This window comes from Megascapheus bottae, chromosome 10 (genome assembly GCF_031878675.1).
Source record: "Megascapheus bottae isolate mThoBot1 chromosome 10, mThoBot2.hap1, whole genome shotgun sequence".
NCBI lineage: Eukaryota > Metazoa > Chordata > Mammalia > Rodentia > Geomyidae > Megascapheus > Megascapheus bottae.
In genome coordinates this window covers 34,442,458-34,470,346 of record NC_143518.1, presented here as the reverse complement: position 1 = coordinate 34,470,346, position 27,889 = coordinate 34,442,458, and the positions used below count along the sequence as shown (strand labels likewise).

General features: G+C 51.9%; 1 protein-coding gene and 11 non-coding genes across 14 annotated transcripts; 6 read left to right on the top strand and 6 right to left on the bottom strand.

The window, feature by feature from the left end:
- Positions 1-21: 21 nt before the first annotated feature.
- On the bottom strand, positions 22-9,281 carry Cfap126 (cilia and flagella associated protein 126). Of its 3 annotated transcripts, none has more exons than XM_090340611.1 (6): positions 9,193-9,281; positions 4,205-4,351; positions 2,013-2,075; positions 1,731-1,811; positions 732-908; positions 22-432 (listed from the first exon to the last, which is right to left on the bottom strand). In XM_090340611.1, the coding sequence occupies exons 2-6, from the start codon at positions 4,229-4,231 to the stop codon at positions 217-219; spliced, it is 564 nt and encodes a 187-aa protein (XP_090196737.1). In that variant the 5' UTR covers positions 4,232-4,351; positions 9,193-9,281; the 3' UTR covers positions 22-216. The 3 variants fall into 3 exon arrangements, with proteins under 3 accessions (XP_090196737.1, XP_090196738.1, XP_090196739.1); XM_090340612.1 differs by lacking the exon at positions 9,193-9,281 and adding an exon at positions 9,070-9,165; XM_090340613.1 differs by lacking the exon at positions 9,193-9,281 and adding an exon at positions 9,119-9,138.
- A 2,115-nt stretch (positions 9,282-11,396) lies between these two features.
- Trnav-cac (transfer RNA valine (anticodon CAC)) lies at positions 11,397-11,469 on the bottom strand. Its single transcript has one exon. It is a non-coding gene; the product is annotated as a tRNA-Val (tRNA).
- A 4,946-nt stretch (positions 11,470-16,415) lies between these two features.
- Positions 16,416-16,486, bottom strand: Trnag-gcc (transfer RNA glycine (anticodon GCC)). Its single transcript has one exon. It is a non-coding gene; the product is annotated as a tRNA-Gly (tRNA).
- Positions 16,487-16,978: 492 nt separating this feature from the next.
- Trnal-cag (transfer RNA leucine (anticodon CAG)) lies at positions 16,979-17,061 on the bottom strand. The gene has a single exon. It is a non-coding gene; the product is annotated as a tRNA-Leu (tRNA).
- Positions 17,062-17,628: 567 nt separating this feature from the next.
- Trnad-guc (transfer RNA aspartic acid (anticodon GUC)) lies at positions 17,629-17,700 on the top strand. The gene has a single exon. It is a non-coding gene; the product is annotated as a tRNA-Asp (tRNA).
- Positions 17,701-18,296: 596 nt separating this feature from the next.
- Positions 18,297-18,368, top strand: Trnag-ucc (transfer RNA glycine (anticodon UCC)). The gene has a single exon. It is a non-coding gene; the product is annotated as a tRNA-Gly (tRNA).
- A 283-nt stretch (positions 18,369-18,651) lies between these two features.
- On the top strand, positions 18,652-18,723 carry Trnae-cuc (transfer RNA glutamic acid (anticodon CUC)). The gene has a single exon. It is a non-coding gene; the product is annotated as a tRNA-Glu (tRNA).
- Positions 18,724-22,735: 4,012 nt separating this feature from the next.
- On the bottom strand, positions 22,736-22,806 carry Trnag-gcc (transfer RNA glycine (anticodon GCC)). The gene has a single exon. It is a non-coding gene; the product is annotated as a tRNA-Gly (tRNA).
- Positions 22,807-23,298: 492 nt separating this feature from the next.
- Trnal-cag (transfer RNA leucine (anticodon CAG)) lies at positions 23,299-23,381 on the bottom strand. The gene has a single exon. It is a non-coding gene; the product is annotated as a tRNA-Leu (tRNA).
- Positions 23,382-23,948: 567 nt separating this feature from the next.
- On the top strand, positions 23,949-24,020 carry Trnad-guc (transfer RNA aspartic acid (anticodon GUC)). The gene has a single exon. It is a non-coding gene; the product is annotated as a tRNA-Asp (tRNA).
- A 596-nt stretch (positions 24,021-24,616) lies between these two features.
- Trnag-ucc (transfer RNA glycine (anticodon UCC)) lies at positions 24,617-24,688 on the top strand. The gene has a single exon. It is a non-coding gene; the product is annotated as a tRNA-Gly (tRNA).
- A 283-nt stretch (positions 24,689-24,971) lies between these two features.
- Positions 24,972-25,043, top strand: Trnae-cuc (transfer RNA glutamic acid (anticodon CUC)). Its single transcript has one exon. It is a non-coding gene; the product is annotated as a tRNA-Glu (tRNA).
- The last annotated feature ends 2,846 nt before the right edge of the window (positions 25,044-27,889 follow it).

Sequence of the window (27,889 nt, the reverse complement as noted above, 5' to 3'; positions counted from 1 at the left end):
AAGAGAAAATCCAGATCAGCAAAAGATTCAACAATGTTTATTGGTCAAATTTGTCTTAATTCCTACCCCATAACTTTTCTGTTCCACATTTCTGACTGTGAAGTCTTGTTTCACTCATTCTCAAAGACTTTTTTTTCTCACTGTGGCCTCTTGGGCTTCTGAAGTTGTAGGCTTGCATTTCTGGGTTGTGGTTAGATGAAAGACATGCTCAGCATTCTAGCACACACATGCACTTCCAGTTACACTCTTAGGGGAATTGTTAGGGCTTTGGGGACCTGGAGTGTGACCTGCAGAAGGGTGTGGGCTTTGGGAATTATCTGGGGAATTGTGTTCAATAGCAGGGGATCTTGGAATTACAGTTGGACTTGGTGCTTGCTGTACAGTCTTTGTGACAGACTCCGTGGGTTTCTTCTGATTGTCTGGATCATGGAGCTGGTCAAAGTTGGAGTGAAAGAGACAATCATGTTTCTGATTAAGCCCAGGCTGTTCCCACTTTAGCTTAAAGTTCTAACTCCCTTCTCATACTGTAAACATATTTCATGCAAGAATAGTTAAACCTCCCCTTGAGACTAGATTAATACATTGTTTCAGGACTCAGAACATGATTAAAATGATTAAAGATAGAGCAGGAAAAGACATGGTTAGCCGTTCCCCCTGCTGGGGTATGAGTGGCATAACTACACAATTTTTGAAAATACAATAGTTTGAGGTTAGATGGAATGAATGGATACCTTGCCTACAATTTCAGGACGAAGGCCATTAGAAGCCTTAAGTAGATCCGGATTTTTCTGTATCCATTTGGTAAGGGAGGCAGCACCAGCAGCTGTTCTGCCAGTCAAGTTCACCCGAGCAGGAGGTATCTTCAGAGGCATTTGCCAGGTGCCCATGTAAGAACCCCAAGGACTTGCCTAAAAGGAAAAGGGATTCCTCAACAAGACTTCTCCCTGCCAGAAGCTTTCCTGTTGCAAAACCTTTTTTGTTTTTTTCCTGTTTCCATCTCCTCCCCCCACCCACACACACACACTTCTTTTTGTGCTGGTACTAGGGCTAGAATGCTCAGGGCTTAAGCACTGTCCCTTAGCTATTTTTCTGCCCACAGCCAACATTCTACCACTTGAGTCAAACATCTACATCTGGCTTTTTGTTGGTTAATTGGAGAAGAGTCTCTTTGCTTTAAACAGTGATTCTCAGATTTCAGGCCTCCCAAGTAGCTAGGATTTATAGGCATGAGCAACCTGCAGTACCCAGCTTATTTCTATTCTTTACCTTTGGGAGTGCTTGATAATGAAATAAGGCCAATCAGGGGTTGTAGATGAATAGTAGTATACTTGCACAAGGCTGCTCTGGAGTTTGATTTTCAGCATCACAATCAAAACACATACCTCTCTCATCCCACCCCCAAAAAATCCCAGTTACTTCAACATGAAACAAGGCTGAAAACAATCTCATGTTTTGCAATCACTCCTTTGCCAATTCAATATGCATCCTTAGGTAAGTGTGACAAGAGACCTGTGCATAAGTATCATCTGCAAACATTTGCTTATACAAATCACTCATCAGTTTAAGGATTTGTGTGTTAAACCAAACTCTTCTGTTGGAAAAACTGATTGGAAGTTGGTTGACAACAAAGTTAGATTGAACTTTAATTTTCTACATAGTGGCTGCGATCTCCCAAGTGCTACATGCCTCAGTTCTTTAACTTCTTGTTAGAATCCAGATGGCTTTCTCACCTTAGAACGGGGCACTGAAGGTAACAGATGACCCTGGTCATCGGCAATAATCTGAGTATAGCCTTCCTGGGGAGAAATCCTCTGTGGTGAAGGCAGGAGAAATAAGTTATTGAGGTAAAAAAGAGGAAGGGGAAAAAAGTATCTGATGGTCTTGGGATTAAGGTCATGGGGAAGGTGAAGTATTGAAATTTAGACAAGGCCAAAAGGGGGTTGGCTATGGGAATTAATGCATGAGATAAAGTACCATAAACTGGCCTTGTAGAAGAAATGAACACGAAATACCTTTTTCGTTGGGTTGGCAGGAGACCAGTTCTGCAGATAAGTGGCTGTGTAGGGTTTTTCATACTGTAGGGATAAAGATGAGAATCCTTGCTTGGGTCAAAGGCCTCAAACCCAGGAAATGATAGTAGGTACATAGTTCTCAAGATTTGTAAAACAAAGGTTTGAACAATCATGTATGTTCAAATTAAAAATGAGGATACAGACGCTGGGAGTGTGGCCTAGTGATAGAGTGCTTGCCTAGCATGCACGAAGCCCTGAGTTCAATTCCTCAGTACCAGAGACACAAAAAAGCTGGAAATGGTGCTATGGCTTAAGTGGTACAATGCTAGCCTTAAGAAAGCTGAAGGTTGATGTAAACATAAGCCATATAATTAATCATTGTTGTTCTTAAGGCACTATGTTATCTCTCATCACTTCTACTGTCCCTTGGTTATCTCATATTGTTACACTATCTCACTTTGTTACCTGATATATCAGATATAATTGTATTTGGTTATCTGAAATTGGATAGGGAAGGGGGGGAGGGGGAAACAAGATGAGGGGTGGGGGAAGGGGGAAGGGAAATGGGGACCACTACATGTGAAAGGGTATCAATGTGTGGTAATTAAGGCACCATTTATCTGGCAAATACCATGTAACCCTTCTATTAATTACAATAAAAAATATATTAAAAAAAAGAAAGCTGAAGGACAGTGTCCAGGCTCTGAGTTCAAGCACCAGGACTGGCAAATTAAAAAAAAAAAAAATTCAAGCCAGGCACAGTGGCTCACGCCTGTAATCCAGTAGAGGGGGGGTGGAGAGGGCGAGGGAGAGAGAGAGGGAAAGAGGGGGGAAGAAAGAAAAAAGAACACAGGAACTGGTTTAAGGTGGTAGAGTACCCAAGACATGTGAAAGGGTATCAATGTATGTGAATTAATGCACCTTCTATCTGGCAAATATCATGTAACCCTTTTACTAATTACAATAAAAAAATTAAAAAAAAAAAAAGTGGTAGAGTACCAGCCATGAGCAAAAAGGTCAAAGGAGAGAGGCTCAGTATCAGTTCCAAAAAAAAATGTTTATATATATATATATATATATATATATATATATATGACAAAAAGGCAGGGGCAGATCTCTAATTCCAGCACTCAGTAGGCTGAGGTCAGAAGACCTAGAGTTTGAAGGCAGCCTGGACTACATCAGTATTCTAATCCAACCAATTAGATAGAGGAGTCCCTGCCTCAAACAAAACAACAACAAAATGAAACCCTACTAACTTTATTGCTGTTAGCTTTTTACTGTTGTTTTTTTTTTTTTGCCAGTCCTGGGGCTTGAACTCAGGGCCTGAGCACTGTCTTTGGGTTTTCTCAAGGTTAGAGCTCTACCACTTGAGCCACAGCACTACTTCTGGCTTTTTCTATGTATGTGGTATCAAGGAATGGAACCTGGGTCTTGGTGCTTGCTAGGCAGGCACTCTACCAGTAGGCCAAACTCCCAGCCCCTAGCTTTTTATTTTTTTAATTAGTGTATTTTAAAGCATAGAAGAGGAAATTTCATTGTGACATTTCTATGCATGTATACAATGTATCCTAATCATACTTACCCCCCTCTATCACTCTCCCTTACCCCACTTTCTCTTCTTGAAATAATTTCAAGGGACAGGAGTTTGGCCTAGTGGTAGAGTGCTTGCTTGGCATGCACCAAGACCTGGGTCTGATTCCTCAGTACCACATACATAGAAAAAGGCAGAAATGGTGCTATAGCTCAAGTGACAGAGGTCTACTCTTGAGAAAGCTCAAGGACAGTACCCAAGCCCTGAGTTCAAGCCAGGACTGGGGGGTGGGAAAAAAGAACAAAGTGAAGAACACTTTGATTTTTTTTTTTTGGCTGAGTTCTAAACCAATAAACTAATAATAATAATACTTCCAAATTAGTATGGCAAAAAATACTTACTGGAAAGCTTTCATCTTATGTAGATATCTACAAAATATCTTTTGATTTTTATATCTGGCCACAAAACCTGAAATATTAACTGACTGACTTCTGGTTTACATCCTAAAGGTTCCTCCTAGCCCCTCCCAATCTTGAGGTAAAACATAATCGCAACCCATTCTCAGGGTCTGTTCAAAGATTAGAATCCTATAGGATCAGTCCAGAGATAGAATCTGGAATTCAGAATTAAATGTTGAAGAAGTGGAGAAAGAACATACCTGGTTAGCACTGTAGTTACTGGCCATGACGGCTGTTTACACTGGTTGCCTGGTAACCGCAGAAGGCAGCCCCTTTGGACCGCCTCTTTTTCAGCAAGGGATCTCCACCTATCACTTCTTGGCTCACACTGCTCTCATGCTTTCTCCCTTTTGAAACAGGTTAATGTTCATTTTAGAGATATGATGGACTGAGTAAATGTAAGAAAATTAGCTCTCTCCCTCCCTCCCTCCCTCCCTCCCCCTCTCTCTCTCTTTCTCTCTCTCCCCCCACCCTCCCCGCATTCCCACAGCATAATTTAGCCTTGCTTAAAAACCTTTAGGTTGTCCTTGACCAGCAACTTTAACCATTGTAACAAACTATGAAACACCAAAAGTTGGGTTCCTTTGGCAGTGTGCGATTATGAACATAGGCTGTAGAGCCAGAACCTGGGATTTGAGTCCTAATTAAAAATTAAAACAGGGCTGGGAATGTGACTTGGTGGCAGAGTGCTTTCCTAGCATGCATGATGCCCTGGATTCAATTTCTCAGTACACATAAACAGGAAAAGCAGGAAGTGGCTCAAGTGGTAGAGTGCCGGGCTTGAGCAAAAAAGTTCAAGGACAGTGCTCAGACCATGAATTCAAGTCCCAGGACTGGCAAAAAGAAAAAAGAAAATTAAAACACACACATTACAACACATTACATAGCACAAAGGAACTGGCTTCCCTTCACTAAATGTCTGTTGACTCATTTGTGTTTTGAAATAACTTGTTTGTTACAGAGTGAGATAAAAGTATCTAGATAATGTCAAAGGTAGTCAAAACTGGTAAGATGCTGTTAATAGGACTCAGGCCTAGCTTTCTCTGGTAGAATAACAATGGAATAGTGTCTAAAAAGTAAATGACTCAAATTTGCTCTCAAGGAAAAATATATTTGGTCCGTGGTCCTTAAATAATTCCTGTCTTAAGCCGGGTATGTGGCTCACACCCATAATCTTAGCTACTCAGGAGGCTGAGATCTGAGAATTGAAGTTCAAAGCCAGCTTGGGGACTAAAGTATGTGGGACTCTTACCTCCAATTAACCACTAGAAAACCAGAAGTGGCTCTGTGGCTCAAAGGGTAGCGTGGAAGCCTTGAGCTGAAGAGCTCAGGGACAGCATCCAGGCCCAGAGGTCAAGCCCCACAACCAAAAAATACATAAATAAATAAAATTATTCCTGTCTTTTCCATTACTCTAAAAAATCACGGAATTTAAAAACACAGGTGCCTAGTGTTGGCTGAGATTAGGTGAAATCAGGAACTAGTACAGGGAAATTGAGCCTGGAAAGTAAGGTGTTGATGCCAGAACACAGTCCCAGGCAAGCACCCTAGTGGTAGAGTGCCAAATTCAAACCCAGTACTGCCAGATGGGGAAAAAAGTGATTATAATACCCCTGTTATGTTTGTTAATGGAGAGAAAGTGTGTTTTGTAATTTTCTATAAAGGAGTCAAGATGAAGGGGAAAACTAGGAAATAAATAGTACAATGAAATAGATAACTAAAAATGGGTGCAGCAGCAGGGGCCTATGAGCTTAGGACCAGGGAGAATGAAGCACAAAGACTGAGAATTCCAGGCGAAGATGTGCTTCACAGCAAGATGCTGTCACACACACACACACACACACACACACACACAGCCATTAATAATAATAAATTTAAAGATAAAACTGAGATAAGAAAAGCACTGTAAAGGATAATTGTTCTTTTCTTTCCTGGCCATACAGGGTCTGCAGCATAGTAGGCAAAACGCTTCACCTCTTGAGTCATGTCCTCAGTCCTTTTGTCTGTACTTCTTGTCTTTAGCAGAGTTTTGCTACCTTTGTTAGAGTTAGCCCTAAATTTACCATCTTCCTGCCTCTATCTCCAGAGCAGCTCATATTAACAAGAATGTACCACCGATCTCCCTCTAGTCCCTTTCTCTTTCCCTGGAAGTTCTCATCTCAACCAAACACACCTCACACTTTTAGAACAATCGTTATCTAGAGATAACTTAGCACCTGCCAGTTATCCATTGCATAATGTGAGGTTAGATGAGGACTCAGGTACTTTGGCTTGTGATTCTCATTTCTCTCTGGAGTCATAGAAGAGGTGGGGTTATGGCATGTAAAAATTTTTTTTTAAACTTCATATTTTTTATTTTGCTTTCAGACTCTGTACTATGTCTTCCAACACTTTTTCTTTTGCCAGTCCTGGGCTTGAACTCAGGACCTGAGCACTGTCCTTGGATTTTCTCAAGGCTAGAGCTCTACCACTTGAGCCTCAGCATCATTTCTGGCTTTTTTTTTTTTTTTTTTTTACTATATATGTAGTACGGAGGAATCGAACCTGGATCTTGGGTCTTGGTGCATGCTAGGCAAGCACTCTACCACTAGGCCAAACTCCCCAAACATTCTACCATTAGGCCAAACTCCCGGCCCGTCTTCAACACTTCTACAACCATTTGCACACCTCAAAAAATACATTTGAAAGCCGGGAGTTTGGCCTAGTGATAGAGTGCCTGCCTAGCATGCACGAAGACCCAGGTTCGATTCCTTGGTACCACATACATAGAAAAAAGCCGGAAGTGGTGCTGAGGCTCAAGTGGTAGAGCTCTAGCCTTGAGAAAGACCAAGGACAGTGCTCAGGCCCTGAGCTCAAGCCCAGGACTGGCAAAAAACAAAAAACAAAAAAGAAATGTATTCTTCACCTGGTTTGTGTAACTGTAACCCTACTGTATATCACCTCTGTGATAACAAAAAAAATTTAAACCCACATTTGGTTATGTCATGAAGACATTCAGCACTCTGCCCAAGGTAGCCTTTTGAAGACCTAGAATTACAGGCTCCAGTATCTGGCTTACCTATGGGTAGATAAACTACCATTTACTAGTTCATAATAGCCACAAAGTCAGCAACTTCAACTTTTAATACATTTTTCTTTGCATGATAGATTTTTTTTTTTTGCCAGTCCTGGGCTTGAGCTCAGGGCCTGAGCACTGTCCTTGGGCTTTCTCAAGGCTAGAGCTCTACCACTTGAGCCTCAGCACCACTTCTAGCTTTTTTCTATGTATGTGGTACCGAGGAATCAAACCCAGGTTTTTGTGTATGCTAGGCAAGCACTCTACCACTAGGAAAAACTCCTGGCGCATGATAGGATTTTAAAACTAGTAAAATGAGTTAACAAATTGTTAAAGACTTGAGTATCTATTTCAGGTATGATCCAGGAGACAGGCTGACCTTGTGAATCACTGTCACTAGCAATATTATCAGCTTCCAAGCTATAGCACAGCTAGTAGCCTCCACATAATTCCATGCTACTTCCCTGGTATAGGTGTTAGCTTGGAGATCTGGCTTTTACTTCTTTCCCTTTAGCTAAGAGGATTATATCCAACCAAGTTACTAGTCAAGTTTTAAACTATTCCTAGGCCCTGTGTCCTATGGCCTTTCATAAGAAATAAAAACACAGCCAAGCACGGTGGCTCATGCCTGAAACCCTAGCCACTCAGGAGACTGAGATCTGAGGATCTAAGGATGGAGGTTCAAAGCCAGCCTGGGCACTAAAAGTCCAATTAATCACCAGAAAACTGGAAGTGCCACTGTGGCTCCAGGGGTAGGAAGGTAGCCTTGAGCTGAAGAGCTCAAGAACCAGTGCCCCAGGCCCAGTGTTCAAGCCCCACACCTGACAAAAAAGAAATGAAAACACAATTCTGAGCAAAGTATGCAAGTACATAAAGATACATGGGCACACACAGATTTTGTATAGCTGAGCTAATTTTTGTTCCTGAGCCTACAGCTCCCTCTAATGGAGACTACTATTACATCTTCCTTTAGCCCCCACATACCCAAAGTATTTTAAGTTTTATCAAAGAGTTTTAGAATAATAAGTCTAAAAGGGCAAGAAATGAAGAAAAATATTTTCTCCTAGCCATGCAGGAAATGCGTTAAAGATTTCAAGAATATTCTTGGTAAGAATCCTCTGTGAATGTGTGAGTGTGTGTGTGTGTGTGTGTGTGTGTGTGTGTGTGTGTGTGTGTGTGTGTGTGTGTGCATGCCCGAGTGCCAACCCTCAGGCTTTTGAACTCAAGACCTGGGCTCTATTAAGTTATTTTGCACAAGGTAAGCCATCTCCTATTTGGCCGCAGCTCCACCTCTGGCTTTTTGGTTAATCAATTCAGGGACAGAGTCCAGGCCCTGAGTTCGAGCCCCACGACCAACAATAACAAAAAATCCGGGGACAGGGAGCGTGGCCTAGTGGTAGAGTGCTTGCTTAGACCCGGGTTCGCTTCCTTGGTATCACACACACAAAAATGCCGGAGGTGGTGCTGTGGCTCTTTCCAATGATAGAGTCCCAGCCTTGTGAAAGCCCAAGGACAGTGCTCAGGCCCTGAATTCAAGTCCTAGAACTAGGGGGAAAAAGGGAGGGGGGTAGTACAATCTGAAACACTTGATCTCATCGCACTTGATCCTAGCCATTTCTTCATCTATAACATTTTAGTAATGGATGGTTTACCAGATCACTAAAATATATTCACTCGACTACATTACTTAGACTGATGCGGAATGAATGTAAAATGTATAAATAGATATGATTAGAAAGTGCCTATGAGCAAACTGAAGATTGAAAGCTGCTTAAAGAGAATAGCATATCTGTGGAGCTCAGAATTTCCCGCGTTGACCACTGGGACGGGAGGATTAGGTTGGGGTGCGGACCCCTGAATGGCCGGGACCAGCTGGCAGACCTGAGGCACGACGTGTTCGCCGGCGGGCCGCAGCTCTCCTTTGGGGAACAGCCGGCGGGCTTCCTCGCCCCGGTGGGGGTGGAGCCTGACCGCTAAGCCAGCGGACCCGCCCGTTCCCGGCTCCCTCACCGCGCCCGCGCTCGGCCCCGCCTGTCTCCCACGGTGACCGACCACGTACGCTCCCTACTGTCCCGTCCTGCTCTGCTGCCGGGAAATGAGATCAGCCCGATCCGGTCTTCCGGCCGCACTTACCCGGAAGCTGTAGACCTCCCTCTGGGGACCCAGGGTTAACGGAGAAAGGGGCGGGGCCGCACGCGAGCAAGAAACGGGGCTTGGCCTGGGCGTAATAGGGCGGGACCATCCGCGGACAGGGGGCGGGGCTATGGCGGGGTTAGGGCGGGGCGGGGCCATCCACAGGCCAGCCATTGGCTACCGGAAAAAACCCTGAATCTGCCTGGTCTCAGGCCTCAATCCTCTGCTGAACTTGAGGGTTTGTTTTGTTTTAATTAAATAATTTATTAACATTGATTTTTACATCATATTTCAAATGTCATGTTTAACAAATAAGTATTCAAGAAGTGAATCTCGGGGGGTGGGGGGAGGGTAATGGGTACCAAGACATGTGAAAGGGTATCAATGTATGTGAATTAATGCACCTTCTATCTGGCAAATATCATGTAACCCTTTTATTAATTACAATAAAAAGAAAAATATAAACACCAAAAAAAAAGAAGTGAATCTCTATATACAATCACTGGCACTTGGGTTTTAGAACATAATTAAAATTAAGCTGAGGGTTTGCATGTCATAGATACAAATTAGACTATGTAAAAAAACATTGTCTATAGAGTATATAGTCCATCATAGATTAGAGTATATAGCCCATCATATATAGAGTATATAGCCCATCATAGTTATGTTTATATCGCCAAGACCATGTCCATAACCTTGGGTACTCAAATATTGAGTCATCGCCATTGTACTGTTTGGATCTAATTGAACTTGACGATTTTGTAACCTAAAGTTAGCCCAGTGAAGTTGACCGGTGTGCAGGGTCAGTGCCCAGAGGGTGATTCACCAACTGCCCAGGCCACAGTCTGTTAACCCCCATACACCATCAGGCACACGCAAGCCCACACACCCAGACATAATCCTAAAAGACACTTTTCATAACTCCAGAGGCTTCATTCACATTTCCTTATAGTTGTGGTCATATGTCCTCCCATTTCTTGGAAAATTCCATAATCATGTCCATACTCAGCATAATCATTAAATTATATCTATAGAAATACCTGAGATCCCAGAGTTTGCTACACTCGACTGCTGTGTGTGTGTGTGTGTGTGTGTGTGTGTGTGTGTGTGTGTGTTGGTACTAAGGCTTGAACTCCAGGGCTCTGACTCTTGGCAGCTTCTGCCCCAATCTCCACCACACTGTTCTCAGTTTTAGTTTGTTTTCACTCACAGCTAGTCTATCACTTGAACTGCAACATCCATTTTAGGCTTTTTACTGGCTAAATGGACATTGCAGTGTCAAAGATTTGTCTGTCTTGACTGGTTTTGAAATGTGATCCTCAGATCTCAGACTTCTGAGTAGCTAAAATGATAGGTCTGACCATGTGGCACTGACTTCAGTTTTCTTTGAGGGTATACTATTGCTTTACATTCACTTCTGTTTCAATAAAATCTAGATTTTGTCTACATAAAGTCTTCTCTGTTAAAAACTGTTTTGTGTCTTCCCTGATAGTAGAAACTAAATAAACCTGTCTTTAATTTTTTAAAAAGAAAAGATACATCGCATTTGGTTAGAGAAAGGAGTAGGAGATCACCTAGCATCTAAGAGGAAAGCAAGCAAAATGGGTGAGCACCATTCCAGTGGCTAGAAATAAAAGCACCAGGGTATGCAACAGGGGGGAACCATAATAAAACCATTGTGCTAGATACTTTATTTTTTTTTAACCAATCCTGGGGTTTGAGCTCAGGGCCTGGCACTGTCCCTGAGTTTCTTTTTTGCTCAACACTAGCACTCTACTACTTGAGCCACAGCACCGCTTCCAGCTTTTTCTGTGTATGTGGTACTGAGGAATCACATCCAGAGCTTTATGCATGCTAAGAAAGCACTATAATGCTAATCCACATTCCCAGCCTGTGCTAATTTTTTTAATCACATGCACAATGAAGAAACAGCATATGTTAAATACTACATATTAACCTTTATCCATTGAAGCTCTCTTAAGATCTATCTAAAACATGACAAATTTTACAGGATTCTAGACACATACTGTGAGACCAAAAGAAGATGGCCTAAGGAAAATTACCAAGTTGTAATACCCAAAGGACTCTTCCTATGTACATAAAACAGTACACATACTGAAACTCTTCGCCCCAGGATTCCAGCCCAAGCACATTTATTTTATGAGATGCCATGGAGCTGGGGAAAGAAAAAAAACAGAGTAAGTTGTTTCCGCCCGGTTTCGAACCGGGGACCTTTCGCGTGTGAGGCGAACGTGATAACCACTACACTACGGAAACGAGCTGGTTGCTACCCTTCCAGGAACAACCCTTGAAAGGTAACCTCCCATCGCCACTTAGTAAAAAGAATCTTGTGTTTTACAGCTTACAGCGAAAACCCTGTTGTATTTTCCCACTTCATGTCAGCATCAATAGTTGTACAAGGGATTTTGTTTTGACTTGTCCGGATCTACATCACATGTACCTTAATCAGAGGCACCTCTCCCTCGCTTCCCCCATTCCCTTTCCGTGATTCTCAAACAAGTCTCAACAAGCTTCGTGGGACACCGCCTCACCCGGCGTGGGGAAGCCCTGGGCAAGCCGGAGACAGTCCGGCAGACACCAGGCACGGAGAACCAGGGAATGCCCTTTCAGAAATGTCTTGCCCTCGGAGGGCCCACCCAGAATCCCTGAGGCGGTGGAGCAGGGTGACCAGACTCCCCCAAATGTTCCTTGGGGAAATTTCCCGATCCTGCGGGCGCGGGGGTGTGCACTGCTCTGGTCAGGCCCTTAGCGCGTGTGTTCTGCCCCGGGACTGGAGAAAAATGCAGCCCCTCCACCGCCTAAGTGATGAACCTGGACCCGAGGGACTCCAGATCCTACTGGAAACAATAAACACACACCTTAGGTTTGTCCTGCATCTAATTTAGAAGTCATTTTTACACCTCCTCATATTTTTTATAATACGAGAATGGAAGTATTGAAATCCCTGTGATCTTAGCATCCATTATTAGTCGTACAGGGGGTTTTGTTTCGCCATGTTCCTATCTGCGCTCCATGTTTTTTTTATTTGGCTCACCTCTCTCTGACTTCCCTGTCCTCTTCCCTCCATTCCCAAACCTCAACAGGTTTGGTAATTCATTTTCACACATAGTCACACTCCCTCATGGTCTGTTAGCCACACACACACACACACACACACACACACACACAGTACACTCACCCAAGACCTTTCACATTACTGGAGTTCAATTTTTAGCGTATTGCTAATTGTTAACAGGGTTTCACATAATATTTCACATATGCACGTGAAAAATTTAAATCATATTGATCCCCTAATTTACTCTCACTTTCTCATTTCCATTGCCTTCTATTATTAACTGCTTTCAGTGCGTTTCCTTTTGCTATTTGACTTACCGGGGATGAACAAGCCCTAGAAGAGAAAGGAAGCAAGAGTCTACAGCAGAAAGTGGGGTGACTAAACACAGAGGGTATGTGAATGAGCTGGGAAAGATCCTATGAGACTATCCAGGGAGGCAGCTGACTGTGTTTTGGGGCTGTGTCAAATGAGGAAACACTCCAGCCATTTCTGAGGTAGTGCATGCTAAATTGATAAGCAGAGAAATTTTCAGATTGCGTAGAAAACTTATATAAACGGGCTAAACAACAAAGGAAAAATACTTCCTCCATGTGCTAGGTAGATGCAGGCTTGAGGAAAATCTTTGTTTAGATTAGACATGTTCTCTTGGGCTTTCTTCCTCTGTATGTTGACTCTATTCTCAGGAAGATAATGTACTCACACTCTCAAAATGCCCAAAATTCACAACTTAGGCTACAGGCTTATTTCCCATATCCAATGGAAGATAGTGTTTTTATCCTGCAAAACTCATTAGTGGGAAGTAATCATGCTGTGTATAAGATGTTTCAGGTTGCTAAACTTAAGTTATTTGGGGCCTAATCTTCAAGTTTAGGATAGCATCAATCCATCTCAAATAATTGACTGATAAATTCAAAATATCTGTAGTAGAAATAAAAGGCTGCGGAGTCCTGGGGACTCTTATCTCACTACCAAAAAGCTGGAATTGGAGGCCTGGCTCAAGTGATAAAGCACTAACCTGAGATTGAAAAAAATAAATGGTAAAAAGGTGAGAGACAGTTTCCAGGCCCAATGTTCAAGTCTTAGGACTCTCTCTCTCTCTCTCTCTCTCTCTCTCTCTCTCTTTCTCTCTCTGTCTCTGTCTCTGTCTCTGTCTGTCTGTCTGTCTCTCTCTCTCTCTCTCTCTCTCTCTCTCTCTCTCTCTCTCTCTCTCTCTCTCTCTCTCTCACATGCACACACACATACCTCCCACCCCACCCCACACACACAATTGCCTGACCAGAAAACAAGCCAAGATCACAGTGATGAAAGCACAAAACTTAGCTACTAGACCACAAAAGAGAAATGTTGTACTGTAATACCTCCAGCTAAAAATCCTTGGGTTCAGTTGGAAATGAACTATACAACTTGGATGTAATCCCAATGTAAATCACATTAACAATAGAATTAAATTTAAAATGAATAGATATAACCTTAATTTAAAAAAAAGAATCATTCAAGGGCTACAAAAATAGTTTCCTAGTATGCCTCTATGCATGGTATGCCTGAAACCCTAAATTTAAAGCCAAGTATGCTTCCTCCCTAAAAAATCAATTCAAGGATATTGTAGAGATAGATAAATACATTGGATGTGTGCTGGATTACAGGCTGCCTTCTTGGTCAAAGGAGCTTTCCCTGAAGAAAGCATCAGAAATCAAGGGAGAAAAGAGAAAAGTATTTTGGGCAATATTCTCAAAAAGTGTACATTTCCTTTTCTCTTCTTTTCTAAAATCTATGTGATACTCCCATATCAACACTTTCCTAGGTGTACTGGGTAGCTCCTGGGTTACACTAACCTGACGTGATTTGAAGGAACGAGGAGGAGGCAAAGCCAGAGAGAGCAAGAGCTCGAGTGCTTAATGAATGAGAAGGGAGAGAGAGACTGTGGAAGGAGGACTGGTGCTAGAGCTTGAGCACTACAGGAGAAGGACTTGTGGTGCTTGCTAGCTGCGAAAAATGGGCCTCCAATGGAGCAGGGGAAGTGGAAGAAAGGAACTTTTTGGAAGTGGCCTAGTGGAGGAGCAATAACAAGGCTTAGAGGTCACAGACAAAAATGGAGACAAAAACACAGAGCACAGAGCCAGCAATATAGAAAGTGGTAGAAGGCTCACACCTGTAATCCTAGCTACTCAGAAGGCTGAGATCTGAGGATCAAAGTTCAAAGCCAGACCAGGCACAAAAAGGGACCTAAGACTCTTATCTCCAATTAATCTCTAGAAAATGGGAAGTGGGGTTTGGCTCAAGAGTAAGGAGGTAGCCTTGAGCTGAAGAGCTCAGGGACAGCCCAGGCTGAGATCAAGCCCAATGACCACAGGAAAAAAAAAGTGGTAGAGAAAAATAGGTAGAATAATGGGGGATATGAGAAGTACTGCTGAGTGTCCAGAAGCTGCAAGGTGTGTAGAGAGGCAGGCTATTGCTAGGTAAGTCTGGCGCATTGAACAGTAGAAACTCATCCCTATTTGAGACGAAACCTGCAGGAGAGAGTGTATGTCTCTGAAAGTATTTAAGTAACGCCAAAGGAGCAGACATCAACCAAGTGGTGAGCCTTGAATCAAGTAGTGCATGGTGGGAGATGAGGGATGTTGGTAGAGCAAGAGTGAAGAGGTAGGTGTCAGCGGTGGTGCTATGGAGATGCAAACACATGCTGTGGCTGCGGGTGGCATAGGGGAGGCAGAAGTGTGCACGGGGCAGATGGAACTGAAGGTCCTGGGAGGTGGTGGCAGAGCATTGTAGAAGAGCAGATGGCAGGCACTGTGGATAGAAGGAAATGGTCTTGAGGGGAAAAATAGAGGTTTGGAAGGAGGCTTCTAATTTTCAGGAGTAACATACATCACAGGCTGACTTTGGAGGTGGGTGGACATGAAGTGGACATGTCCTGAAGCTGCTGGACCACTCATCGGGTCCCGGGCAGCCATCCTCGTCAGCGCATGCCCTGCGCTGCCCTGCCCTGTCATGCCAAGTGCCCTGTGTGGCTCTGGGTGACACAGGCAAGGTCGCGGTGTGCACGTGGTGATTCTATTGGAAGTCCTGGGAGGTGCCTGGCGTGCTTGGATGACGCTGGGGCACTGATGGAGAGCAGAGAGCAGGGGCTGTGTCCACTGGGAAAGGTTCAGGACCAACCTAGATGCCCCTCAGTCGAGGAGTGGATCGACAAGGTGTGGTGTTTCTACACACCGGAATGGTATGCTGCTGTCAGAAAGAACGACATCGCCCCATTTGTGAGGAAATGGAAAGACTTGGAAAAAATCATAGTAAGTGAACTAAGCCAGACTCAGAGGAACATAGGCTCAATGGGTTCCCTCCTTTGTCATAATCAGCAGAAACCTTGGGCTCTCCTAGCAGAGATTGACACTAGAACAAAAGCTAGAAGATCCATAAGGCTGTATAGCATGATGCTAAATGAAAGGACCTCCAGGAGATAGAAACAAAAGCCATCTAATGAGTGATGGTTGTCCTTGATGGACTATGCTATGTCTCATCTCTTTTGCTGTCCCTTGGTTATCTCATAATGTGACAGTGTTTTACCACGTTATCTGATATCTTGTATATATGCTCATTTGGTTATTTGAAATAGAATAGGTAAGGGGGGAGGGGGAAACGAGACGGGGGTGGGGTGGGGTGAGGGAAATGGGGACCAAGACCTGAGAAAGGGTTATCTATGTCTGTGAAGTAATGCACCTTCTATCTGGTGAATATAAGGTAACCCTTCTATGAATGACAATAACAAATATGAAAAAAAACACAACAAACCAAAATCACTACAAAAAAAGAGAAAAAGGATGCAGGGTGAGCTAGATACAAGTGTGGAGCCAGGTGAACCTGTGAAGGCCCGGGAGGTGTCCAGGCCAGCGTGCAGGTGCCGTGTGCTGGGCTGTTTGCAGGGAAGGAGTGGTGGGCAAAGAGGGAAAAGGTGTGTGTGTGTGTGTGTCTGTGTCTGTGTGTGTGTGTGTCCTTGTGAGTAAGGGCGAGGCAGGAGGAAAGGAAAGGAAAAGGAGAGAGAGAGAGAGAGAGAGAGTGTGTGTGTGTGTGTGTGTGTCCTTGTGGGTAAGGGCGAGGCAGGAGGAAAGTAAGTAGCCGAGGCACAGGACCAAAATGCAATGAGGAAGGGCACTGCATGGGCCGGGAATCGAACCCGGGCCTCCCGCGTGGCAGGCGAGAATTCTACCACTGAACCACCCATGCATAGTGTACTCACACCTCCCGGCCTTCATACAGTCGTGCGCCCACAGGGGAAAGGGACGGCGGTCGGCTCCCCGTGCGTGGCTGGCTGGGTGGGTGTGTGCGGGGTGTGTGTGTGTGGTGCGGACAGTGTGTGAAGAGGCAGCGCGGAGGGCGTGCAGAATGGTGAGGGCAAGGGGAGACGGCGGGCAGAGCGAGCCGCTGGAGGAAAGAGGGAGGAGGGAGCCGTAGACGGAAGGGGCCAAGCGTCCAGCTGGCTTGCAGGGTGGTGTGCGGGAATGGGCTTGGGCCGCGCGTTGAAGGCGCCCGCGCGCGCTGGCAGGTGGGAGCGGGCGCGAGACGCGAGAGGCAAGGGTGGCAGCAGGCGGGCTCCAAGGTGCGAGACGCTGTCCAGGGAGCGAGCGAGGTAGCCAGCATCGCCACGCTTGTTGGTTTGGCTGGGCAGGCGGCAGGCAGGGTTCCCCGACGATTGGATTCGTGTCCAAAAGGCGAGGCTGTCAGGAGTGGGATTCGAACCCACGCCTCCAGGGGAGACTGCGACCTGAACGCAGCGCCTTAGACCGCTCGGCCATCCTGACGGCGCGGCGCGGCTGGCAGCTTCCCTGCCCGCCTGGATGGAGGGAGCCGCGCTCCGTGTGGGGCCGCCGGGCGGGCCCTGCCCTAGGTAGGGCTCGAGGGCTCAGTGGCACGACGGGCACGCCCGTGGCCGCGATCGAGCGGCGTCGCCTGGCCTGCCAGCCCGAGGCGCGCAAGCCCCGGGCCCTGCCCGCATCCGTGCGGGCCGGCCGTCGCCTGTTGCTCTGGTCCTCAGGCGGTGGCAGCGTGCGACGGCGTCCGGGGCGGGCGAGGGCGGGGGGCTGGGGTGGGGGGTGGATGGCCGGGTGGTTGCTCGGCAGGCGGGTGGGGCCGGGCTCGTGGGCAGAGTGCGCCGAGTGGCGCGGCGGCCTGGAGTCCGGGCTGGTCGGGTCGGAGGCCAGGCAGGGCAGGCGCGGGCCCCAGGCCGAGGCTGTGGCAGGGCGCGGGGGGCCGGGACAGCGGGGCCCCAGGGCCGCGGGGCCGCAGGGCCGCGGGGCCGCAGGGCTGCAGGGCTGCAGGGCCGGGCGTGTGTGGAGAGGGTCGGTGTGTCCCAGACGGCGGCGGCGTCGTCCTCGTTAGTATAGTGGTGAGTATCCCCGCCTGTCACGCGGGAGACCGGGGTTCGATTCCCCGACGGGGAGACTGCGCTCCTTGTTTTCTTTCTTCTTTTCCTTGGGCCCACCGCGGGCCGTCGGCTCCTCGCTTCCCTCTTCGGGACGGCCCGGCAGCGCGGAGCCCGGGCGCCCCGCGGCCACCTGGGCTCGGTCGCTGAGGCGCCGTCGGCGTCGCGGTCCCCGTCACGGGTCTGGACGCGCGGACGAGCGAGCGAGCGAGCAGGCGGTCCCCCGAAGTGGGCGCTGGGTGGCGCGGGTGGCGACGAAGGGAGACGCCGTGGCTTTTGCGGCCGTCGCGTCGCCGCGCCCGCGCCCAGCCCGCCGGGGAGGCTCGGGAGCCGCGGAGCCCAGGGCTCCGGAGCAGCCAGGCGGCCGGAGCGCGCAGGGCGCCCGGGAGGAAGCGGGCGGCCAGGCTCGCCAGCCCGCCCGTTCCGAGTGTGGAGCAGGCGGGAGCTCAGGGCGGGCGCTGTGCAGGACGGGCCGGGCCGGGGGTGGCTGGAGCTGGCCGTGCCCCCGGCGAAGCGAGGCCCGGGGCTCCCGAGCCCAGCCCCAGCCCACGCCGCAGGAGCGCTGGCCACGCGCGCCAGTCCCGGGCGGCCTGTGTGTGCTGGACGTGCCGTGCGGCGTTGGTGGTATAGTGGTGAGCATAGCTGCCTTCCAAGCAGTTGACCCGGGTTCGATTCCCGGCCAACGCAACGCAACGCAGGGAGCCGACCTTTTAGCCAGCTCCAGCTGTGGCTCGGCCTGTGGCAGTGAAGGAGAGCGCTGTGGATGGTCGTGGCTTGGCCCGGCTTTGCTTGGCTTGGCTCCCGGAGACGGGGATTGGAGGTGCGCCAGGCTACGGGTTGTTTTGGTTTTGGCCAGCCCTAGCCCGAAGTCCTGGGTCCGGCGGGTGCCAGGTGTCCCGCGGTGGCGAGCGCCCAGCCGAGCACTCCAGCTGGGTGGCAGGAGGCGCGTGGTGTGGGAGCGGTGGCACGCTCCCTGGTGGTCTAGTGGTTAGGATTCGGCGCTCTCACCGCCGCGGCCCGGGTTCGATTCCCGGTCAGGGAAGCTCCTCTTCTTTCTTCCTTTCCCCACTTGACTCCCCTACTCTCTTCATCCACTTTCCAACCTGCCTCGCCCTCTTTTGGGACACTCCCTGCCTCGCTAGCTCGTTTCTCCTCCAGGTCCCCATCAGTCAATCCTCTTCCTCCTGCCGTGTTCATGGACTCCTCTCTTGCACCCTGTCTCGCCACCTTCAGCCTCCTTCCTCTCCTTCTGCCTTTCTCTTATATTCAATCCCCGCCCAGCCGCTCTTTTCTGACCCTCACAAGCCTGGCTAGCTGAGAGAGGAATGCTGACATTACACCATCACCATCGACCCATTCACACACACACACACACACACACACACACACACACACTCTAGGGTACCCAACTTCCTCCCCACCTCCCCTCGTCCCCAAGGACCAACATAGGTGCGCTACCTCTGGTGGAGGGCCAGGACTCTTTCTCAGAGTGGTTTGGGCCCTACCTCTTGTGGCTCCCGACACATCCTACCGCTATCCCCAGTGGTGAGTGGGGCTAGGCCCTCCACTTGGGTCCCCTGGGGGGGGGGTCTCGGAGGCCAGGTGGCGTCAGACATTGGATTTGTACCTCCTCTGGCCGGGCATGGAGTGCTGAACTCTGGTTTGTCTCCACCTGTGGCAGTGGGTTTGAGGCCACCAGAGCTGAGCCAGTGTGGATGGAGATTTCCCCCCTCCCCTCGTCCCCCTCCAATCCCCAGCAGCACAAACAACCTCCCCCAAAGAGATAGGCAAGAGTGTGACGAGGCATCAGGAGGTAGGCCGCTGGAAAGTGGACACGGGACAGCTAGCTTGAGGCAAAGGCCGGGAGATCAGCGTGCGTCTGGTTGGATAAGAAGCAAGGGTGTGGCTTGTTTGGCCACACTGACCTCGGTAGGTGTGGTGACAGGAGCGTGGGCCGGAGGACACTGGATGGACGTTTCCGAGTGGCCGGGAGGCAACAGAGGATGTGCTCCCTTGGAGCCGTCCTAGTGTCCCACTGTGCTCTCCACCTCAAGTCCCAGCCCAGATCCATCCTGGGCGGCTGCTTCGCAGTCAAGCGCACAGCTCCCTGGGCTTGCCAGCCCAACTCCCTTTGGAAGGAAGCTGGCGTGGGGGCGGCCAGGCCGGCAGTCGACCTGCCTGCCGGTGTGCGTGCGTGGACACAGTGCTGCTTGCCACCTGTGCAGAGGAGCCGCTGTGTGTGCTGTCCACGAGACCGCCAGGAGCCGGGCTGGCTGTCCCTCGGATGGAGCTGGGTCCTGAGGGTGTGCTCTCGGTGGGTGAACGTCGCCGTCCTCCTGGGTGGCAGGCATCCCAGGAAGCTGGGCTCAAAGCTGGGACAGCTGGAAGGGATGGTTGGAGAGGAAGGGTGTGGGTGCTGGGAGGTGGGAGAACGGCTGTGGAAAGTGAGGGGAAAGGGCTGCACCTAGGGCTCTGTGGAGCCTCAGAGCAGTAGAGCATAAGACCCCACACCCTGAGAGACTGTGCTGGCTGGCTTGTGGGTGGACACTAAAGGAGCATGGGTCTCAGGACATAGGAGGAGGCCAGGTCAAGGAGACTGGGTGATGGTGAGGAGTGGACAGCCAAACAAGTGAGAGAAGCCTGTGGGAAGGGTGGTGGGGTTGGAGGCAGGGGGTGGCATGTAGGGCCCTGTGGTGAGTGCTGGGTGAGCCAGGGACTGAGTGGGCATCTGAGGGGAAGGGGGAGGAGCAGCACGGAACAGATTGGAGGAACTGGCCAAGGCCAGCAAGATCAAGACCCTCTGATCACAGAGAGTTCCCCACAGACAGGCAGGCAGGCAGACAGACAGACAGACAGAGACATGAGAGGAAGAGATAGACAGAGAGATGGTGGAAGAGAGAGGAGAGAGTGACCCAGACAGAAGACAGATGGACAGTCAGACAGACAGACAGACAGACAGACAGACAGGTGGACAGACAAGTAGCTGAGAGAGGGGGGCAGGGAGGGATGGAGGGAGAATGAGAGACAGAGGCAGAGGCTGAGGCAGAGCCTGAGAAAGACTGAGGGGAAAGAGACAGAGAGACAGACAGACAGACAGACAGACAGAGACAAAGAGAAACATGAGAGAAAGAGGTAGGCCAAGAGATGGTGGAAGAGAGAGGAGAGAGTGACCCAGATAGAAGACAGACAGACAGACAGACAGAGACACAGACAGACTGACAAGCCAAGCAGGCAGGCAGGCGGGCAGACAGACAGACAGACAGACACTCAGACGGATGGGAGCTGAGAGAGGGGGGCAGGGAGGAAAGGAGGGAGAGAGAGGCAGAGGCAGAGCCTGAGAAAGAGAGAGGGAGAAAGAGAAAGACAGACAGACGGACGGACGGACTGATGGACGGATGGCGAGCGAGAGCCAGAGCGAGAGTGAGAGCTAGAGAGATTTGATGTATACAGGCAGAGAAGCAAAACATGACGCAGTCACGCACTGCATGGGCCGGGAATCGAACCCGGGCCTCCCGCGTGGCAGGCGAGAATTCTACCACTGAACCACACATGCACAGAGCTAGTCTTTGCTAGTCATGCCGCACATGGGCTTCCAGTCAGCCCAGGGCCGGTGGTGACCTCACTGCCCTGTGTGAGCAACCACTGGTTTCAAGGATGCACCAGGCTCCAGCATGGCCCAGGATTCGTGATGGCACAGGGGAGCCAGGCGATGGCAAGTAGAAGGAAAGCTGCCTCCCACAGGTCGGTTGAGAGGGGGCCTTAGGCTGCCTGGCGCTGCAGGGAGAGTTTGGGGGTGAGTGGACGGGAACTAGACTCCTCCCGACCCTGCTGGACCACCCATCGGGTCCCGGGCGGCCATCCTCGTCAGCGCATGCCCTGCGCTGCCCTGCCCTGTCATGCCAAGTGCCCTGTGTGGCTCTGGGTGACACAGGCAAGGTCGCGGTGTGCACGTGGTGATTCTATTGGAAGTCCTGGGAGGTGCCTGGCGTGCTTGGATGACGCTGGGGCACTGATGGAGAGCAGAGAGCAGGGGCTGTGTCCACTGGGAAAGGTTCAGGACCAACCTAGATGCCCCTCAGTCGAGGAGTGGATCGACAAGGTGTGGTGTTTCTACACACCGGAATGGTATGCTGCTGTCAGAAAGAACGACATCGCCCCATTTGTGAGGAAATGGAAAGACTTGGAAAAAATCATAGTAAGTGAACTAAGCCAGACTCAGAGGAACATAGGCTCAATGGGTTCCCTCCTTTGTCATAATCAGCAGAAACCTTGGGCTCTCCTAGCAGAGATTGACACTAGAACAAAAGCTAGAAGATCCATAAGGCTGTATAGCATGATGCTAAATGAAAGGACCTCCAGGATATAGAAACAAAAGCCATCTAATGAGTGATGGTTGTCCTTGATGGACTATGCTATGTCTCATCTCTTTTGCTGTCCCTTGGTTATCTCATAATGTGACAGTGTTTTACCACGTTATCTGATATCTTGTATATATGCTCATTTGGTTATTTGAAATAGGATAGGTAAGGGGGGAGGGGGAAACGAGACGGGGGTGGGGTGCGGTGAGGGAAATGGGGACCAAGACCTGAGAAAGGGTTATCTATGTCTGTGAAGTAATGCACCTTCTATCTGGTGAATATAAGGTAACCCTTCTATGAATGACAATAACAAATATGAAAAAAAAACAACAAACCAAAATCACTACAAAAAAAGAGAAAAAGGATGCAGGGTGAGCTAGATACAAGTGTGGAGCCAGGTGAACCTGTGAAGGCCCGGGAGGTGTCCAGGCCAGCGTGCAGGTGCCGTGTGCTGGGCTGTTTGCAGGGAAGGAGTGGTGGGCAAAGAGGGAAAAGGTGTGTGTGTGTGTGTCTGTGTCTGTGTGTGTGTGTGTCCTTGTGAGTAAGGGCGAGGCAGGAGGAAAGGAAAGGAAAAGGAGAGAGAGAGAGAGAGAGAGAGTGTGTGTGTGTGTGTGTGTGTGTCCTTGTGGGTAAGGGCGAGGCAGGAGGAAAGTAAGTAGCCGAGGCACAGGACCAAAATGCAATGAGGAAGGGCACTGCATGGGCCGGGAATCGAACCCGGGCCTCCCGCGTGGCAGGCGAGAATTCTACCACTGAACCACCCATGCATAGTGTACTCACACCTCCCGGCCTTCATACAGTCGTGCGCCCACAGGGGAAAGGGACGGCGGTCGGCTCCCCGTGCGTGGCTGGCTGGGTGGGTGTGTGCGGGGTGTGTGTGTGTGGTGCGGACAGTGTGTGAAGAGGCAGCGCGGAGGGCGTGCAGAATGGTGAGGGCAAGGGGAGACGGCGGGCAGAGCGAGCCGCTGGAGGAAAGAGGGAGGAGGGAGCCGTAGACGGAAGGGGCCAAGCGTCCAGCTGGCTTGCAGGGTGGTGTGCGGGAATGGGCTTGGGCCGCGCGTTGAAGGCGCCCGCGCGCGCTGGCAGGTGGGAGCGGGCGCGAGACGCGAGAGGCAAGGGTGGCAGCAGGCGGGCTCCAAGGTGCGAGACGCTGTCCAGGGAGCGAGCGAGGTAGCCAGCATCGCCACGCTTGTTGGTTTGGCTGGGCAGGCGGCAGGCAGGGTTCCCCGACGATTGGATTCGTGTCCAAAAGGCGAGGCTGTCAGGAGTGGGATTCGAACCCACGCCTCCAGGGGAGACTGCGACCTGAACGCAGCGCCTTAGACCGCTCGGCCATCCTGACGGCGCGGCGCGGCTGGCAGCTTCCCTGCCCGCCTGGATGGAGGGAGCCGCGCTCCGTGTGGGGCCGCCGGGCGGGCCCTGCCCTAGGTAGGGCTCGAGGGCTCAGTGGCACGACGGGCACGCCCGTGGCCGCGATCGAGCGGCGTCGCCTGGCCTGCCAGCCCGAGGCGCGCAAGCCCCGGGCCCTGCCCGCATCCGTGCGGGCCGGCCGTCGCCTGTTGCTCTGGTCCTCAGGCGGTGGCAGCGTGCGACGGCGTCCGGGGCGGGCGAGGGCGGGGGGCTGGGGTGGGGGGTGGATGGCCGGGTGGTTGCTCGGCAGGCGGGTGGGGCCGGGCTCGTGGGCAGAGTGCGCCGAGTGGCGCGGCGGCCTGGAGTCCGGGCTGGTCGGGTCGGAGGCCAGGCAGGGCAGGCGCGGGCCCCAGGCCGAGGCTGTGGCAGGGCGCGGGGGGCCGGGACAGCGGGGCCCCAGGGCCGCGGGGCCGCAGGGCCGCGGGGCCGCAGGGCTGCAGGGCTGCAGGGCCGGGCGTGTGTGGAGAGGGTCGGTGTGTCCCAGACGGCGGCGGCGTCGTCCTCGTTAGTATAGTGGTGAGTATCCCCGCCTGTCACGCGGGAGACCGGGGTTCGATTCCCCGACGGGGAGACTGCGCTCCTTGTTTTCTTTCTTCTTTTCCTTGGGCCCACCGCGGGCCGTCGGCTCCTCGCTTCCCTCTTCGGGACGGCCCGGCAGCGCGGAGCCCGGGCGCCCCGCGGCCACCTGGGCTCGGTCGCTGAGGCGCCGTCGGCGTCGCGGTCCCCGTCACGGGTCTGGACGCGCGGACGAGCGAGCGAGCGAGCAGGCGGTCCCCCGAAGTGGGCGCTGGGTGGCGCGGGTGGCGACGAAGGGAGACGCCGTGGCTTTTGCGGCCGTCGCGTCGCCGCGCCCGCGCCCAGCCCGCCGGGGAGGCTCGGGAGCCGCGGAGCCCAGGGCTCCGGAGCAGCCAGGCGGCCGGAGCGCGCAGGGCGCCCGGGAGGAAGCGGGCGGCCAGGCTCGCCAGCCCGCCCGTTCCGAGTGTGGAGCAGGCGGGAGCTCAGGGCGGGCGCTGTGCAGGACGGGCCGGGCCGGGGGTGGCTGGAGCTGGCCGTGCCCCCGGCGAAGCGAGGCCCGGGGCTCCCGAGCCCAGCCCCAGCCCACGCCGCAGGAGCGCTGGCCACGCGCGCCAGTCCCGGGCGGCCTGTGTGTGCTGGACGTGCCGTGCGGCGTTGGTGGTATAGTGGTGAGCATAGCTGCCTTCCAAGCAGTTGACCCGGGTTCGATTCCCGGCCAACGCAACGCAACGCAGGGAGCCGACCTTTTAGCCAGCTCCAGCTGTGGCTCGGCCTGTGGCAGTGAAGGAGAGCGCTGTGGATGGTCGTGGCTTGGCCCGGCTTTGCTTGGCTTGGCTCCCGGAGACGGGGATTGGAGGTGCGCCAGGCTACGGGTTGTTTTGGTTTTGGCCAGCCCTAGCCCAAAGTCCTGGGTCCGGCGGGTGCCAGGTGTCCCGCGGTGGCGAGCGCCCAGCCGAGCACTCCAGCTGGGTGGCAGGAGGCGCGTGGTGTGGGAGCGGTGGCACGCTCCCTGGTGGTCTAGTGGTTAGGATTCGGCGCTCTCACCGCCGCGGCCCGGGTTCGATTCCCGGTCAGGGAAGCTCCTCTTCTTTCTTCCTTTCCCCACTTGACTCCCCTACTCTCTTCATCCACTTTCCAACCTGCCTCGCCCTCTTTTGGGACACTCCCTGCCTCGCTAGCTCGTTTCTCCTCCAGGTCCCCATCAGTCAATCCTCTTCCTCCTGCCGTGTTCATGGACTCCTCTCTTGCACCCTGTCTCGCCACCTTCAGCCTCCTTCCTCTCCTTCTGCCTTTCTCTTATATTCAATCCCCGCCCCGCCGCTCTTTTCTGACCCTCACAAGCCTGGCTAGCTGAGAGAGGAATGCTGACATTACACCATCACCATCGACCCATTCACACACACACACACACACACACACACACACACACACACACACACACACACACTCTAGGGTACCCAACTTCCTCCCCACCTCCCCTCGTCCCCGAGGACCAACATAGGTGCGCTACCTCTGGTGGAGGGCCAGGACTCTTTCTCAGAGTGGTTTGGGCCCTACCTCTTGTGGCTCCCGACACATCCTACCGCTATCCCCAGTGGTGAGTGGGGCTAGGCCCTCCACTTGGGTCTCCTGGGGGGGGGTCTCGGAGGCCAGGTGGCATCAGACATTGGATTTGTACCTCCTCTGGCCGGGCATGGAGTGCTGAACTCTGGTTTGTCTCCACCTGTGGCAGTGGGTTTGAGGCCACCAGAGCTGAGCCAGTGTGGATGGAGATTTCCCCCCTCCCCTCGTCCCCCTCCAATCCCCAGCAGCACAAACAACCTCCCCCAAAGAGATAGGCAAGAGTGTGACGAGGCATCAGGAGGTAGGCCGCTGGAAAGTGGACACGGGACAGCTAGCTTGAGGCAAAGGCCGGGAGATCAGCGTGCGTCTGGTTGGATAAGAAGCAAGGGTGTGGCTTGTTTGGCCACACTGACCTCGGTAGGTGTGGTGACAGGAGCGTGGGCCGGAGGACACTGGATGGACGTTTCCGAGTGGCCGGGAGGCAACAGAGGATGTGCTCCCTTGGAGCCGTCCTAGTGTCCCACTGTGCTCTCCACCTCAAGTCCCAGCCCAGATCCATCCTGGGCGGCTGCTTCGCAGTCAAGCGCACAGCTCCCTGGGCTTGCCAGCCCAACTCCCTTTGGAAGGAAGCTGGCGTGGGGGCGGCCAGGCCGGCAGTCGACCTGCCTGCCGGTGTGCGTGCGTGGACACAGTGCTGCTTGCCACCTGTGCAGAGGAGCCGCTGTGTGTGCTGTCCACGAGACCGCCAGGAGCCGGGCTGGCTGTCCCTCGGATGGAGCTGGGTCCTGAGGGTGTGCTCTCGGTGGGTGAACGTCGCCGTCCTCCTGGGTGGCAGGCATCCCAGGAAGCTGGGCTCAAAGCTGGGACAGCTGGAAGGGATGGTTGGAGAGGAAGGGTGTGGGTGCTGGGAGGTGGGAGAACGGCTGTGGAAAGTGAGGGGAAAGGGCTGCACCTAGGGCTCTGTGGAGCCTCAGAGCAGTAGAGCATAAGACCCCACACCCTGAGAGACTGTGCTGGCTGGCTTGTGGGTGGACACTAAAGGAGCATGGGTCTCAGGACATAGGAGGAGGCCAGGTCAAGGAGACTGGGTGATGGTGAGGAGTGGACAGCCAAACAAGTGAGAGAAGCCTGTGGGAAGGGTGGTGGGGTTGGAGGCAGGGGGTGGCATGTAGGGCCCTGTGGTGAGTGCTGGGTGAGCCAGGGACTGAGTGGGCATCTGAGGGGAAGGGGGAAGAGCAGCACGGAACAGATTGGAGGAACTGGCCAAGGCCAGCAAGATCAAGACCCTCTGATCACAGAGAGTTCCCCACAGACAGGCAGGCAGGCAGACAGACAGACAGACAGAGACATGAGAGGAAGAGATAGACAGAGAGATGGTGGAAGAGAGAGGAGAGAGTGACCCAGACAGAAGACAGATGGACAGACAGACAGACAGACAGACAGGTGGACAGACAAGTAGCTGAGAGAGGGGCGCAGGGAGGGATGGAGGGAGAATGAGAGACAGAGGCAGAGGCTGAGGCAGAGCCTGAGAAAGACTGAGGGGAAAGAGACAGAGAGACAGACAGACAGACAGACAGACAGACAGAGACAAAGAGAAACATGAGAGAAAGAGGTAGGCCAAGAGATGGTGGAAGAGAGAGGAGAGAGTGACCCAGATAGAAGACAGACAGACAGACAGACAGAGACACAGACAGACTGACAAGCCAAGCAGGCAGGCAGGCAGGCAGACAGACAGACAGACACTCAGACCGATGGGAGCTGAGAGAGGGGGGCAGGGAGGAAAGGAGGGAGAGAGAGCCAGAGGCAGAGGCAGAGCCTGAGAAAGAGAGAGGGAGAAAGAGAAAGACAGATAGACGGACGGACGGACGGACGGACGGACGGCGAGCGAGAGCCAGAGCGAGAGTGAGAGCTAGAGAGATTTGATGTATACAGGCAGAGAAGCAAAACATGACGCAGTCACGCACTGCATGGGCCGGGAATCGAACCCGGGCCTCCCGCGTGGCAGGCGACAATTCTACCACTGAACCACCCATGCACAGAGCTAGTCTTTGCTAGTCATGCCGCACATGGGCTTCCAGTCAGCCCAGGGCCGGTGGTGACCTCACTGCCCTGTGTGAGCAACCACTGGTTTCAAGGATGCACCAGGCTCCAGCATGGCCCAGGATTCGTGATGGCACAGGGGAGCCAGGCGATGGCAAGTAGAAGGAAAGCTGCCTCCCACAGGTCGGTTGAGAGGGGGCCTTAGGCTGCCTGGCGCTGCAGGGAGAGTTTGGGGGTGAGTGGACGGGAACTAGACTCCTCCCGACCCTGCTGGACCACCCATCGGGTCCCGGGCGGCCATCCTCGTCAGCGCATGCCCTG